General features: G+C 43.4%; 2 protein-coding genes across 2 annotated transcripts in view; one reads left to right on the top strand and one right to left on the bottom strand.

Moving 5' to 3' along the window:
- Positions 1 to 17,376, top strand: part of LOC119176893 (uncharacterized) — a 210,143-nt gene that overhangs the window by 146,471 nt on the left and 46,296 nt on the right. The window lies entirely within an intron of this gene.
- LOC142775830 (uncharacterized) overlaps positions 1 to 17,376 on the bottom strand; it is an 87,899-nt gene that overhangs the window by 67,353 nt on the left and 3,170 nt on the right. The window contains exon 2 of the mRNA XM_075878016.1: positions 3,289 to 3,391. Within this exon, the coding sequence (XP_075734131.1) occupies positions 3,289 to 3,391 (103 nt within the window). The remainder of the gene's footprint in view (positions 1 to 3,288; positions 3,392 to 17,376) is intronic.

Raw genomic sequence — 17,376 nt, 5'->3', positions numbered from 1 at the left:
CAGCATTGTCGCCTCCATCGAAAATGCAGCCGCCGCAACGCTCCTATGTGAATGCATGGGATAAGGGCCTGGAAAATTTGATCCCCCCGATCTCTGTACATATTGTGTAATATGTACCCCCACAGTTCACCTGAATTGTTTTTTAATTCCAAAATTGTTATACGGGCTTACGTGCAGTAAGTATAGTAAACATTAAAACGTAACGTATTGTACCACTTATAACTTGCACTATACTGTGCCAAATTTCGCTGTTTTTCGAAGTTCTTTCCACTTCCCTTCGAATCAAAAAAGCGGCATTCACACGTGCTTAGTTAAATTTTTTTTAAACTGTGCAGGTTAATAGAGTCTGGACGAAACAACTCGTTTTTTTTTCTTTTTATTATGTGGTATATACAATATGCTATTCTAACTGTTCGACTCTAAATTATTCGACCAAATCAATAATGGCTTCGAAGCTCAAATGTACTATTTGTCCATTCCTAACTGTTACACATGTCATGGCCTGTCAGACAGTGGAGGGCTCCGGAAATTTCGACCACCTGGGGTTCTTTAACGTGCACCCAAATCTGAGTACACGGGCCTACATCGTTTCCGCCTCCATCGGAAATGCAGCCGCCGCAGCTGGGATTCAATCCCGTGACCTGGACGAATACGCATGTAAACTACACTTGTACAAAAAAAGAAAAAATAATATAGTAAGAACCATTATTTGATGGCAGACAGCATGTTTTTGGCTATAATAATTAAGTCACTATAATTATATTCCAGACAGGTTGACATAAGGTGCCTCTAGAATGAGCACAATGCGCTTCAGCTGCAACGGGGAGTGGATTGTAAGGAATAGAATTCATTCTATTCCCATTGCTTTTAAAGAATTTCTTAAAGGTAATTTGTATTATGTGGATAAATTCTTGAGAAGGAAAGAAGGGGAAATAAATAAGCGGAAGGACAATGAGGTTGGCCAGCCCTCCGACCGGCTGGCTACCCTGTGCTGGAGAAGGGGGTAAGGGGTATAAAAGATGATAGAAAAGAGATGCGACAAAGAGCAAAAAGACAAAAAATAGTGGAAGAGAAAAAGCAAAATAAAGAGAATACAACACTAAAGTTTGTCTCTAAGACCAGTTATCCACATAAAAAAACGTATTAATTTTCAAAGCCTTCTGAACTGAGGATGAACTCGGCCAATGACGCAGAATGCTTTGTTCCGACAAATTCCTAGTCTAGATAGAGCTTCAGTAAGTTCTTGTCTTCACACGTTGAAAGGGGTACACTCGCACAAAAGATGGGCAGTTGTTTCATCGCAGCTGCAGCAATTGCATGTAGAGGTGCTGGCCATTCCGATAAGAAAGGAGTAGGCGTTCGTGAAGGCTACGCCAAGCCACAAACAGCACAGAAGTGTCTTCTCCACTCGAGATATTCCTGAGGAAAGACGAACTTTAAGATCGAGATCCAAGTTATGTAGGCGAGCATTTGCGAATTTCATCAAGTTCCACTGTACCAGTGTGAGATCACGTGCAAGTGAACGAAGCCTTGTAGCTCCGTCAGTTCTTGAGAACGAGATGGCTGTGTATTGCGTACCGTCATGTGCAGATCTAGTGGCCTCATCTGCGCGCTCGTTGCCATATATAGCGCAGTGGCCTGGTATCCACTGATGCGCTATCATGTATTGTTTCTCGATTGCTTGGTAGTGAAGAAGCTTTGTATCGGCTACTAACTGTTCATTGGGACCATGGCAAAAGGGTGACATAAGACATTAAAAAGCTGCCTTCAAGTCCGAAAAGAAGAACCAAGCTTCCTAAGGTTCAACTATAAACTCCACAGCTGCACATATGGTGGCGAGTTCTGCAGCTTTCGATGTCGTCAAATGCGATGTCTTGAATTTAATTGTGATAGACTTCGTGAGAATAACCTCCGTCCCTACTGAGCTTACTGAAGAAACAGAGCCATTCATGTAAATTAAAGGCGTCCGTTGTGCTTCTCTTGCAGGAAGCGTAATGTGGCCTGTTTCAGGGCTAGATGCGACGACTGTTTCTGATTTTGCATGCCAGAAATCGTAAGAAAAGAATTGAGTGGGTGTAGGCACCCAATGGTGACGGTGGCCGTGCTGAATATTTGAAGAGCGATGGAATCACAGCGCAATGCTGAGATATGGTTGCACTGAACGCTGAGTGGGGCCTAGAAAATTGAAGTGAGGCGAGGTGATACAATGGAATCCGAGCGATACGTCTTAAGTGCGTTCTCAAGGCGCCTACGCAGATGTATGTGTTGACTGGATAATCACGCGCATTGACGACTGTCCCTGCTGTATATGCGCATGTCGGAATGTCAGTACTCGCAGTACTTGGGCTAGAAGCGACTGGAGGACGCGCATGTTTGTTCTTCGGATCCCGCAAAGCACAGATGAGCTGTAGCGAATAAAACCGACAAACAGAACAGTGTAGAGTTGAAGCATAGCTCGTGCTGATGTACACCACGTTTTTCCAGCAATAAACCTTAGTATGTGGGTGATCATGGCGAGTTTCGTTTTCATGTAGGCGATATGAGGGCTCCAGGAGAGGTCGCCATCAACTATGACTCCCAGGAATCGGTCCTTCACGCAGTTGATCGTGTGTCCGTTGATTTTAAGGACACACGGGCCCGTAACCTTATGCGGGAATGCAAGAAGCGAGCACTTCTCTGATGACCGCTCTAATCCCCGTTTTTCGAGGTACTTTGTTTCCAGTGTAGCCACTCTCTGAAGCCTGGCACACACATGAAGGCGTGTTACTCCTGACACCCAGATGCAAATGTCATCTGCATATTTTGATAGATGGACTGATCGTGTAAGTGCGTCAACCAGGCCGAGGAGCGCTAGGCTGAAAAGTGGGGGGCTAAGAACACTACCTTGGGGCACACCGCGAAAGTGTAATAATGCATTGTTGTGCCATCCTCATTCTGTACAAAGAAGGTCTGCCCTTCAAATAGCTGTCGATTCATGGGTAAACCCGATCCCCTAATTTAACACTTTCCAAGACATTCAGAATGGCTTCATGTGATACATTATCGTATGCGCCTTTTACGTCCAAGAACAGCGGCGCAGATAATTGTTCAAGGCTTTTTTGATGTTCCACAGACGAGACTGCAGGTCGATAACGTTATCAATAGCGGACCGCTCACACTGAAAGCCCGTCACAGCATCATCTTGTGGTGCTCTAGGTAGGCGAGTCAAAATCATCCTCTCCATCACTTTCCCGAAATAGCTGGCAAGTGCGATGGGGCGATTAGAAGTCAAGTCCAGAGAATATTTACCTGGCTCAACCACAGGGACGAGGCGGTTGGATTTCCAAGAAGAATTAAGGGGCCGATTCGCTGCTCCACGAGTCGTTGTTCACGGATAGAAGGGCCCGTCGAACTGCATCACCGAGGTTGCAGATGAATTTTCGAGTGTTCACAAACAGGCTGACTGGTGAAATTGCGGTGCATTAGATGAGGCACTTCATTTATAACGAGAATTTTTATAAAAACGTGAGCGGCCCGAAAGTCAGACAGCCCTGGCGCACTCGCGAGCCAAGGCCTAACAAGCCGCTTGCTTTGCGAACATCTGTATTCCGGCCAACAAATTTGTTTCGTGGTCAGCTGCACATGTAATGGGAAGTTACAGTTTTCTTCAGTTCGACATTCAAAGCTGAACGATTTGCAGCGGCTGAAACTTAGGTAGAAGACGACGGCTCAACTTTATGAAGCACATGACGTCACATATGCCAAGACAAAATGGCGGTCGCCGGTGTCTATGGCTGGTGACTTCTAGGGCTCAATTTGGAATTAAATATTTATTTACAGTTCATTTTTCATAAGTGTACAAGCACAATGGACCCTCTACTTCCGTTTTTCACTGAGAACCACAATTGAGTGGGTGACCGTGTCACGGCCTTTTTAATATGAAATGCGAAAACTTGAATACACTTCTTCACGAAGGGTCTAGCGTGGGGAAGGGGGGGGGGGGGGGGACTTGGTTTTACGGAACCTTCAACTAAACTGTCAATATGGCGCCTTCTACCACCTATCACAGTTCTATATTTTATTGTAACTGTGAAATTATCTGTGAAGGCTTGCAAGGAGCAGCTAATTTAAATGACGCTCTAATTGGCCTCGCCGAAGTAATTTCCGAGACAGTGTCCATCGTTACTATACCGAAAACATATGGTATTCATATAGAAGTAACATTGGCAGCCAGAGTTTGCTAGAGTTCAGTCAAGTGTGTTTACAGCGTCTCAGTACAAGTGCGCTGCCAAGAACTTCAAATGGCAACGGATATAGATGCGTTGCTATTCACGTTTTTAAGATGAAAACTAATGTTTTCTTTACACTAATGTTTTATGCCTTCTTTGATCTGAAATTGTTAAATGATCCGATTCTGTTAGTTTCATTCTGTACTTTATCGCGATGTATGTCTTTATTGTGTACTTATTCGAATTTTTATGTTCACGCCCTTCCTGCTAAAATCCCCGATGGGATTGGCAGTATGTCGAAATAAAATAAATAAATAAAATGTGTCGTTTATGTATTGCAAGCAATAACAACTTTTGACGATTAATAATCAACCGCTGACATTTAAACGTCATCTTTGATCATAAGAGTGTATGACAACAGTGTGCAACTGTGTCAAAACGTGTGTGCTGGAGATATGCGATTGTTTAGCTTTCTGACAGTACAGCACCCATTGCAGCAGTCGCTACTCGGCAACTGTGCTAATTAAGCTTTCTTATCGGTTACATTATAATATGCTAACTGTGTTGAGGTTCTACATTCTGGAACTACTATACAAATATCACAGACGCCGTAGTGTAGGGCGCCGGAAATTTCGACCACCTGGGCTTATATAACGTGCGCCTAAACCTAAGCGAACGGGCTTCTAGACGTCACAGCTGGGTTAATAGGCCACTGTACGACGGCCACTAGCCCACCACGGCGGGTCGGCCACCTTCGATACTGTTTTCTGGTCATGTCAAGCATGAGTATATAATATTTCTTCGTATTTATTTATTTATTTATGTATTTATTTATTTACAAAATACTATTAACCCTCCACGAGAAGTGAAAAATACAAACATTGTATACAAGCGAGGTGATGCAATGGCAATACAAGAAGAATATCCTAGAATTGAACACACACAACAGTAACGACATCTTTACGTGAAGTGTCGTGATCGTGGAATTTGCCAATGTATACGACATACAAACATAACAACACGTTGCCTATACGAAACCAAAATATTCAAGAAAATAAAACATTACAGTGTGAATGCTTTCACCCGTACTCAGCTGCAGTTTAGTCAGAACTTGGAGACACCAACACAATATTTTCAATACTTTCTAGAATTTTTTGAAGTGCTGGTTGTGGCTGTGCAACGGCGATTAAATTCATCGTATTCCATTGTTTTATAACGCGAGTAAAAAAATAAAAAACAGAAGGTGTTGCAAAAGTATTTTCTGTACATTTGGTGGTGTTTTTGGTGCACCATCTTTGTTGTGTTTTTTTAACGACGAATGCCGAGGCCTTAGTTTTTAAGTGGCTATTCAACAATTAGTGTACAATCTTCAACCAAGGTATTTTTGCTCTGTCGTTGAGAATAAGTAGCTCTGCTTGGTGCAAAAGCTCGGAGGGAAAATCCGCTCACTTGAAGCGATTAAAAATGATTCTTAAGGCCTTGCGTTGTACGTTCTCGAGCATATAGCTATGTCAGTGTTTTTTGAAGAAAACCACACTTTATTCGCGGATTACAACATTGGTCTTATAAAAGTAATGTAAGAAAAGTGCTTCGTATCACTGCTAGCATGACGTAACGTTCGTTTTACAAAAAAAAAAACAAGTTTTTCGTTGCTTGTGGTTTGTCTGAACGTACGTCGGGAAATGGCAGCGTCGATTGACGGCGCAGCAGCCGTAACAACACTCCCAAAAGCTCTGCGGTGCAGCATTCGGACATATAGGACTTTCAAAGCTTTTCGAGGCGCATAGATCGAAATTCCGCGAATACGGGTTGCGCCTTGCATTTCGGCTCAGTGCGCAATAGAAGTAGTTCGCGATGCTCCCGTGCTTTCTCTCTTTTTCTCTCTCTTTTCACTTTGATTGTTCTGGCTGCTGCTGTCCTCTCACTGACGCCCCTGCTGCCGCCTCCTGACTGATGCCACTCTTTATGTAGTCTTTTCCAACATGAGCGATTACATGATATGAATTCATATATAGCGGTATACTTTGCCCTCGCTGACTTTTTAAACTGTCTGCACGAGTTGCAGCTACAATACAAATTTGGCTCTCTATTATCTGCCTTTTTTAGGGAACTGTGTTCACCCACCACGAGCCTAGCTCACACTCGAGCGCATGTCAACGAAACACAGTCGATAAAAGTTTCACTAACGGCTCGACGGTGACGGTTTGCATCTGCTCTCAATTTTGTCGTGCAACAAATACGCGTCATTTGATGGTCTCGCCAATGTTATAACAACAGAACATCTTCATTCCGTGAACTTGTGAAAATCGGAAAGGCAATTTTCTAGACTTATCATGGCTATCTCTTCAAAATGTGAACAGCATTCAGTGGCGCAAAGTAAGCTTCCAAAGCTATATTTAAAGGTGTAATAAAATAAAACCCTGTCTATTCATAGCTTTAGCGGCACACTCAATCTCTGGCGGTACCCACAAGTTCTGGCTGAGCCCTTCCTGATCCTTGGCTACACCCTCAAGTGTGTGGTCACCTTCTAACATATCAGAGTCGTCAGTCAGTACAGCTTGTGGGGTAATGAACACGCCAATTCTGAAATGAAGAACGCTCTGAACAATAAATACACACAGCTTGTATTCCCTTTTCTCGCCCGCCAATTGTATTTTACCGGGTCAATATGAAACATGGCAAAAACTTGACAGTTTTCTTTTCAGCTAACGCTGAGGACAACACACATGCGAAAACACATGTGCTCTCAAGAGACATTGGATAAAATACTGACAATCAGTAGCATTCGTGTTCGTGCCTGCAATACCGGATGCCAGATATAATACTCATGACTCATGAGCCACATAGGCCATGGCGGCCGTGATTTCGTTGGACGTAAAAATACTTGATGACCATGTGCTTAGATTTATGTGTACGTTAAAGAACTCTAGGTGGTCAAAATTGACTGAGCCCTATCCTACGGCGTCTCTCATAATCATATGGTGGTTTTGGCATGTTAAACATAGGCTTTTCACCTTAATATATCGGTTGTAATAATCAACCCCCCCCCCCCCTACTCTGGCGCACGTCACGTGATGTTGCACCATACCTGCGGAATCGGCCTAACTCACTCAAGTACCGGTCGTGACGGCGGATTTTTCTCCCTCGGGACCCGTATAATGCTTTCACCTGAACTGCGACCTTAGGGACAACATACTAAGATGATTCTAGTAACATTGCCGCAAATCAGTAAAAAAAAAAAACAGTGTAGCGTTCCAGCGTTTCTACATCGATTAGTGCTTGGAGTTGCCGCTTACACGTCGTTAGGTGAATTTCGTGTGTCATGTTGATTCCCCGAAGAAAACTCTGGGCGATGAGCATAAACATATAACACATCTTATATGTGATCATCGTCAGTGCATGGAGGATTGACGAAGCTTAGCTCGTATGTATTGTAATGCCCGATATGACCAAAGGTGGCTGTTGTCATATCGGGCATTACAATACATACGAGCTAAGCTTCGTCAATCCTTCATGCACTGACATACATACATACATACGAGCTAAGCTTAAATTTAGCGGCTATAAGCCGCTAAATTGGGCTCTTGTAGTCAGTATATTATATTGAGCATCCAGGCCATCCAGCACTTACTGGACTTTTTGTTAAGTACATTGACCTTAGCTAAATATTACGTTCGCGATCCGTAATGCCTCTCTCCACTGTTATCATAAATATAATGACCCATAGTAGGCCTTTTTCTTTCCCCGTACCTGACGCTCTGACTCAGCCCAGATATAGCTTTTTTGAGAATATACGTCAGTTGCATTTTAAGTGAGGAGCACATCAGAGGGCAGGGCTGTCGTATTCTGTGGTCACTTGGCGTAACGCAGGCATAGCCGCGTATAAAAATAGTAAAAAAGGAAGCGAGCTAGCAGCAGAAAGAGAAAAAAAGAAACACATACAGTAAGATATAGACAGAGAAAAAATAGAAAAGGATAGAAACAAATAAATTGGAATATAAAGAGAAAAAGCACAAAAAGAAATGAAAAAGGACAAAAGAAATGAATAGAGGAGGAATGAGAAAGAAAACCAGATAAAAATAAAAAAGCATTCTCAATATTTGAATAGATCATCTTCAGCTTTCTGAGGAGAGTCACGGGATGCGTGACTCTCTAAAAGGGGTTTAACGTATATATCCTTAGAATTATATATGTGGCAAGACATGGCTCATCAGTAGTAGCGACAGGTACTCCTTTTTTTTCTGAGCTTTCATAACTATGTTACTGATTACTATACGAATGAGCAGCAGGTCAACCTTCTTGCTTTTCATATGGTTAAACATATCTTCTTCTGCTTGTAAAACAACGCCGTTGCGTGGCACAGCATCATAAGTTTCTGACAATTAGGATCAATCATAGGCTGAGTGCATAGAAACTTTTACGGCCTAACTTGACTAATACCACATGGCCGGCACAGGGACGGGCTGCAATTTGGCTCGAAAGCATATGTCGGGTAAGGGCTATTTGTGTACACATGTTTCCGGGTGGTGTTGTAGCCCCCTCGTTTTGCTGAACGGCGGCTGACTACCTACCATAGAGGCTCCCTTTGTACTGTGTAATTTCTACGGGACATCTGCAGCGCCTGCCCTCAGTTATCTTATTTACGCACCCTTTCTTTCGGAGGCCCAATATGATCTCCTCCATAAAATGTTATTTTTAAAGCAGGTTTCTTCTGAAGCATAGAGGTAAAGAAGGAAGCCTCCTTTTCAAAAGGCGTGGTATTTACTCACTGAACGACAGGACATACAAGAGATAAAATCAAATACCCCAAAGAATCCCACGGCTCAAGCAAATGCACGCGAGTAAGAACGGTAAAAGAACACCCCTACACGTAGGGAGGAACGCAGTGGGTGTTTCCGGGGAGTGGAGTATCCTCCCTCGTGATTGAACGAGAAAACAGCATCGACGAGAAGCAAATTTACATGGAAAACGTGGGCAGGCCCTTTGGGTCCGTGATGCACCAGCCTTGATTCTTACGAGCCTTTAAAAACAATGCAATTTAGCCCAAAAATATGTGTAATTTCACAGATTCGATGTATAGCGAGCACGTAACATGTGAAAGTCTTCAACAACCTTTCAGAAATGTGCGCATTGCATTCTTCTTCAGACGCGAATGATTATTTAATTTCGCAAGCAACAGGAAAAATACTGGTAATTTCCCACTATAATACGTAAAGAAAGATATATTGATAATCATGTTGCAGGCGTCTTCACTTTGCTAGAGCCCAGATAGTTAAATGACTGAATACTTGTCAGTGACCTGCTGCTTTCTTTGGCTGTTTTCGTTGCTTGAAACGTGAATCCACTACGCCGCGCTTGTGAGAGTGAATTATCTTATCCATCCCTCTGAACGTCTTTACCGTCTTTACCTATTTTTCATTGAAGTATACAAGCAAGTGATGAGGACTATTGAGAATTTTCACCAATCCTGTAACCTGGTTGAAGAAATTCTTGTGAAAGAATCACACATTGAACTTCATCGTTGACAAGAATGAGCAAGGTCGTTTGTGCGCTCAACGGTAAGCACACAAGACTTGCAAGCGATGCCCCGTGTGTATTATGCCGCAATAAGAACAAACAGGCCATCTTGCACATGAAAAAACAATTATCAGAGGTTTTTTTTTTATTTGCTATGGTTAGTTACTGGCTCGAACACCACAGGCAGCAACGTTCCATATGTATCGTAAGTTGTGTACTTGTCACCCCTTTCTTAAAACTAGAATGGTTTTATGAAAAAAGACACGGAATAAGTACATAGCGTCGAATTCTACTACGGACGATTCACGTCGGTTATGTTCGCACATTAAAGAATTTCTGGCCGTTAAATAAATGCATGCAGGTAGCGAGCTGCTGGAATAATTTATCAGTGTAGCACAATTTGCTGCTTTGTCTTGCTGCCCCTGGAACAATTCGAATGAACAAATATTGAAAAGCCATACGTTGGGTAGCTTCGCCTTTTTATAACGGAAGAAAAAAAAATATCGAAGGCGGTTGTGTACAAACCATTGACAGGAATTGTCGACGAATGCAGTTAACGCTTCAGGAAAGCTACATTAATTGAATGGTACCGTGACTCCGTATAGTTGTTGCATGAGAAACACCTATAACGCTTGTTCTTTTACTGCGCAAGTTTCTACAAAACAGAGCCTTCAACAGGTGCATCTGTATTTCGTCAGGCAGGATATGCGCATCGAAGTGCTTCAAGAGTTTGCATTCAGCAACGAATGGACCTCGAAACATGCGTCAGCTCGTGCAATGTCATCCCTTTGGGCACAAGTATTTCATTTAACAGTGAGCGTAAGTGTGACGTAAGTGAGCGTAAATTTTCTCGAGAAACAGCTTTGATGGTTTGCGAGTAGTTTTCCACAAACCACCAGCAACGTCGTGCGACGGCGCTTGACGTGGCCACCGGCTATAGAGTAAACCGTAGTGCCACAGTGACTTTCACATCGTTTGAGTAAATGTGTTTGTGTTGTGTGTTCTGTGTAACAGTGGCTGCGCTTCCTACCAAAACGGATTCATACCAATTGGCCCGATACAATTGTTTAATAAATGTTCAGAGGTAAGTACCGGCGCAGGGGTGCAAAACTTTTGTAAAAACTCACTCCTAGTTTACTTCACATGATCGCGTGGTTTTGGAGGTATTTGTTTTAAACTCAAAGCAATCGTTTAGCTCGCCACGCCTGAAAAAAAATATTTAGGTAGAGACTGTGCTGGGAAGTTCTACTAGCCTCAGAACATTTAGATAACTGGACTTAAGATATTATTGCGAAGTGTGTTTTGTGATCCCCGACACAAGATCTTGCAGGGTCTCATCAAGTCTCGTCAGGCTTTCGATTCTTTAAAAAAAAAAAAAACTCACAGATATACAGTCGAACCCACTTATAACAATATTCAAGCGCCACGAAAATGTTATTGTTATAACCAATAACTGGTATAAACGGGTTACACGGAAATAAAAATATGGGGATGACACGCTGTTGTGAGAAAAATATAATATAAGATGGGATTGTCGGCGGTGATCGAAATTCGACCGATGCAGCCGGGATTTAACCCATGCCTTTCGGGTTCTCTTTTATTTACGAAGGCCGTGGACTGATAGAAAGAAAATCAATGTTATGACGCCAGGTCCCGCCCCCCCCCCCCCCTCCAATATATCATGATGGCATTCTTCAAAAATTGAACAAGACGTTTTCATAATGTTCTGCCAACGAGCCTGGTGTCGCAAGTTATTTGTTTACGATCCACCGTAGGTATATTCGCGCGAAACAGCATCAAATAAAAAAATAAAAGCGTTAATAGACGTACTATTACCTACACCCTCGGCGGGCACCAAAAGTAAGCCAAGTGGTTCTCGTACATAAGTACATTTACACACTAGTCACCGCGTTCACGCAAACGTGCATGCATCATGTAGTGACGTGGTGGTGCATCAGTACTCTGTATACTTCTGCCAATTTCGGTCGTGTCATTCCTCCTATATCTGAGTGCTATATATCATATATACTGAGTACAGCTTTTTCTCTCCACCAGCTTGCATATATCTGAACTTTGTTTAACTTGATATTCGCAAACCATAAAACCGATTACTTCTTAGTTTCGGTGGGCGAGTTAATGCGTGGTGGGACTCTTCTTCCTGTTATTTGTTCTCTGATGGAATAAATCAAGCAATCTTTGAATACATAAAAAATTGTGAAATACAGTTATTTTAACTGGCGTCTCGCTATCGGAGCAAGCTTATTTTGATCTTGTACGTGCGCAGCTCAAACGCTTCCGCTGTCCAGCCAGCTCGGTCGAAACGAGCTGAAACAAGCCCCATGCCCCTTGCGTAGTATATACCAAATTGTTCAAAATGGGCGACACCAAAGCGTCAAGTCTCTTCGCGTGCGCTTGGCGAAGGCGAGGCACGTCAAGGCGGCCAAAAACGACCCCGCACTAGCACGCGACGCGCTTAGCACGTCTGCGCATGCCACTCCGAGTGCAAACAAAAAACGAGTCGCCCACAGCGCGCGACTGTCCGAATCAGTGCGAGCCGCGAAACAACGAAGCAAATCCTGCTCGCACAGAGCACGTCAGGTCGTCCGGGTGTGCACGTGCGCGAGGCGGAAAGGCGCCTGGTGAGAATAAAAAAGCGCGTTGGCGAGTGAGCCACCGCGATCTCCATTAGCCCTGGCCGGCGCCTTGTTTGTTCTCGCAAACACCGGCTCCGCGCACGGGACCCAGGCAGAGACTTTTGCGCATTTGTTTCGCGCACATATTCGAGGCAAACGGGAGAGAAAGCGCAAAGAGTGGTGCAACAATCAGGCCGACAGTCCAGGCGTGACTGCTGCACGTTGAACACACTGTCAACTGTCGCACTGACACGTGCGCGTTCATGGGGGCGCGCACCTGGGAAACACGAGTATTACTGAGCGTCTCCTCAACACAAATCGCTGCCTTCATGATACGCCCCCGAATACGCGTTCGTAGGAGCACTAAATAATGTTGCTTCGGCTAGCTGAAGCAATATTTTTATACCACTTTTTTTATACAGCGACGATAAACTGTACAAAATATTCCTATGTTGCTTTCTTTTTCCGAATTCAAGCAATTGGAAGAATTTCAGTATCAAGAGTTGAAAACAACCCTGTCGAGGCAACACAACTGTGGTAATATTACATGAACTGTATGCGTATTTATCATTTTACGTCCTGTGCTGTAAACAAAACCACACACATTCATGGTTGTGTGAAACTGGCTAGTCATAATTTTTACCAGACAGGTGCATATACTGAGAATTGTAAACTGACCAAGTAAGCACTCCACCGACAGATTTGTATTAACTCAGACACAGGTACAAATAGACGTTCGATGAAATGCAGAGACATTCGTGGACAATGGTTTTTGCCTGGCTAACAAGCAGGTTGCAAACGTGAAAACAACCGCTTCGTAACTGCGACCTGCACCAATAATAGCTTGCTCCCTAAAGCAAAATAATGCCAAACTATGACCGGCATTTACAGACACCTTATTTTCGTGCTTAATAAAAAGGGCATAAAAGTGGGCTACCTGGAAGACGTGGCCTTGTGTGTAAGGCAAACTGTGCACAAGACTTTCTTAGCAGAGTGAGAACTAAAAGTTGCACTGTAAGCACACTGCGTAAGATACAAGCTAAACTTACGCGTCCGTAATGCTGTAGGTGTAATGAGCGAGCGGAAAGGCTGCTTGCCGTTGGTGATGATGCTTGTCGTGTAACTTTGTTTGAGTGCACGTCAACCCGATTACGACGCAAATCAATAGTAAGTGGTAGTTTGTAATAATTTGGTGTCGTGTAAGCTGCCAGTACTCCTGGAGAACATCGAATCCAGTGCCACAAGGAGAGCTCCCGGACGATGCTGTAAGGCCACCCTGAAGTGTACATGAAAAAGTATAATGCTCACGCAATGTGAGATACGTGCTCTTTCGGCAGCGCATTTACAAACAGAGTATGAAGTAAGCACTCAGATAGAAGGCCAGAACACAGCTTGGTCTACCTTTCCACCGTACTAAATTATCTGTCTTTCAGTTAGCTGAAACTATAAATGAGTGGACATTTAAGTTCCGCTTAACGTGTCGCGACTTTTTGCTTCTTTCTTTTTCTTTAGCATTCATTTCACAATTTCGTTAACGTCTCAGTAAACACTCTGAGAAAATTTGATGCGCACGGCTGTGGTGCGAAGGCCAAACGCGTTACGGTGCACCTGTGCAACGTATTTCGGTTTCTGCATATGCTTCTGGAGACCCCAGTCGCATAGCCCCAATTCGACGTCTAGAGGCTTCCCCTCTATGCGCTGAAATCATGCGGCACGGAGTTATTGTATTACACGGGGCATCCGCATTCTTAGTAATCAGGAAAAATAAATATTGTGCCCATTCTGGCTGAATACTTTTTAGTGGTACGTTATGGAACCTGCCTAAACAGCCCTCCTTCAAAGAGGTCTAAAAAGACGTTCTGTAGGTCTCAAGCGTGCAGGACATTGAATATCATAGCTATAAGAAAATTTGTATACATCCTTTTTTCCTTGCACCCATGTCTTATTTTTTTAGTATTTCAGTGTTTATTTTAATAAACACATATTTGTGTTATAGTATTCATGTGCACAGTGTTTAGATGGCTCACGCCTTCAAAGAAATTATACGTATTTGTTTAATGCGTGCCATAAACGCCGTAGATCCAAAATAATTAGCCATGATCGAGTGACTCGACGTTTTTCATCATTTTTTTTAAATCGAAATAATTTTCCAAGCGAGGTGCCTATACACCAAGTATCCTTAGTTGTCCCAAGGGGGAGGGGGGGGGGGTCTTGTGCGTTATGCTAAATATGGCAGCTGCAATTAGATCTGGGCGGACTCCCACCAGCTTCCTTCTTTTCGTTGTGAATGCTTACAGATATACCCATAGAGTTTCTCACAACCATACCTAGAGGGAAATCTGGTGCTAGCAAGTTGCTGGATGCAAGGGAATGACAGGATACGTGAGCTTCAAACTTGACTCGGGTTCGTATATACCTCAAAGACACGTCTGGGTTCACGTTAAAATGATCGATTTCTTACTAAAAGAGCACGTAATAAGCTATTTATTTTTGTCATTGCACATAAACGTGTTTTATTTACCACTGGAACCTTCTGCGTCTATGTACAATTTTACGAAGCGTAAGAAGTAACCAACGGCCGCTAAACTTGGCAGGCAGACGACAAAACGAGCGTTTTTTTCACCACGTTTATGTCGTCTGTTTTTTTGTTTTTTTTTCTTCACTGTTTGGTTGTGCCGTCAAGGTGAGTGAACTTTTATTTTAGAATATAATACACGTGAACGAGATCCACCTATGAACGTTTAGTTTTAGAGAAGCTTTATTTACGCAGTCTTATTAGCTTTTGAGCCAAAGCCTGCACTCAACACCAGCCAACGCAAGCCTCGCAGACACTCATACCGTCATTGCAGTGCTCCAACATCGCCCCTTAAAAAATTCGCACAGACGGTGGCGCCACACTATCCTCTAGGTATTTGTGAGAAACTCTAAGGATATACCACTAAGAGTATTCCTAATTGTCCGACTAGAGCTACAAACATATCGTTGCGTTCTTCAACTCTACTTTCCCATTACATTTCGTGGACTGTGCTACGAGGCTTTATATACCATGGCGTGATACAAGATATGAACGCAGCGTTGAGATTCACGCTGTGTGATACGACTCTTCATGTAGACCAGACAAACTAACAAAAATTTCCTGTTCAATAGTTCATCGATTCCCAACATATCGAGCAGCGTGTGGGCCTTTCTTTGATTACGACAATACCCTGTTTATGCATTCGCTACTGAGACTAGCGGGAAGGGCAGCCTATGCTGTCCTTCCCGCTATACTTTCGAACCAGCCTAAAGTTAGGCAAGCGCTGCCAGCTGCGCAAAATGGAAGCACTGCTTTTATAGTTTTATTCCGTATCCACGCATCTCGACGCTCAGAAACGAACAAACGTCCACTTCGCGCCGTTCATGTGCAGAGAAGTGTATCGACGACAACACGAAAAGGCGAAAGAAGATCGAGTTTTGAGCGCAACGCCGTATAAATTTTACATGCCGCTGGGAACGTAACATTCAAAGAATTACCACCGGGACCGTACATGGATGTTATGGCATAGAGGCTCTGCGAGGAGCGAAATGCGTACTCAGATTCACAGCGCCACTTGGGTGAGCGGCGGCTCACCGTTGCGCAAGTGTGGACCTATAACGCGGCGGCGGGCTTCAGTTCTTTCCTCAACAAGAGCGCGCGCGCAAGAGGAATGGAAGTATAGGCAAATGGCGTGCGCAGCGTAGCCAGGAGGCACAGCAGCAGCCGATGTCCGCGAACCAGGGAGTCGATGCGACGCAGCTCGATACGTACGAGTGCCTTCTCTAGGCGCAGATTTTTTTACTGGCTAGAAGCAACGATCGATACGCACATTTCCTTCACTTTCTTCTGGAGACCGCCTTCGGCGTCTTTACAGACTGCTTTTCTACCTCATTCCAGTCAATTCTGTCTGCGCCGGGCCATCTATATTCCTAGCCTTGATGACAGGCATAAAAAAAAGCGACAGAAAATTTGCCTTGACCCCTTTTTTTCATTACGCAATGTAAAAAAAGATCTAAAATCGTTTCATAAAACAGAAGCCAGGAAAAATAAATCTGCGATAAATACGTGTATTCAACCCCCTCCCCCCCTATTTTTCCCTTTTACCATGCAAACCCCATAGCAACATTCTCGGGTAAGCTTTCCTGTCTCTCATCTTGCTTTGACAAACATAGAGGGGGGAAGAAAAAGTCGTACAGTAACAAATCGACCGGTGAAACAATTACGCGCTCACGGGCAAGCTTTTGCCGAAGTTATGTTTTGCACAGTTGGTGCTTGGGTACAACAGCACGTAACCCATCCTCTCCTCTCCGGCGGGTTTCTTCGCACTTGTACTGACTGCTGTAACATATTTTAGTGGTTTTTTTAGACAAACTATGTTGTCAAGACATAATTCCCGGGGCTATAATTTCTGAAAGTGTTTTGTTTTGCCATTTATGTTAAGTTTGGTAGTACGGCCAGCGCTCAGAGTAAAGTACACAATCCGTGAAAAATGATAAAGAAATGAACAAGCATTAAAATGTGTCTCTAATTATTTATCCACAGCTTATGAGCCATGAAAACTGCCATGCTCCAAACTTCTCTGTGAATCATAACTGAAGTCCTGTCTTACGTGCATTGCCCGATTGCGTCGCATTCGTAGAAACCATAGTCGGATGCTATACGGAGTCTACATGAAGACGTCGATGTTCAGACGCAACACGGAGATGAACCAAAGAAAGTTGTCTCTTGTATTGCATTAAAATTGAAGATACGCGTTGTATTTCGGCCAAAATAGCGGCCTGATTAGGTCTTCGGGATCACTATTTGCTGATCTCTACGAGTAAAAGCAGGTCGTTCTGTTAGCTTGATTTTGCATTACAAAACGTATTCTGACAAGATATTGAGAGCAGCAAAGTCCTCAAAACAATTACATCATAATATTTATTTTTTTTAAATATATGGCGTGTAGATAAAATTGCGGCACTGAGATCATGTTTTTAGCGACTAAATTTGGAATACCGAA

Source organism: Rhipicephalus microplus, chromosome X (assembly GCF_043290135.1).
Source record: "Rhipicephalus microplus isolate Deutch F79 chromosome X, USDA_Rmic, whole genome shotgun sequence".
NCBI lineage: Eukaryota > Metazoa > Arthropoda > Arachnida > Ixodida > Ixodidae > Rhipicephalus > Rhipicephalus microplus.
The sequence above is the reverse complement of the archived record's forward strand: the minus strand, read 5'-3'. Positions and strand labels throughout refer to the sequence as shown.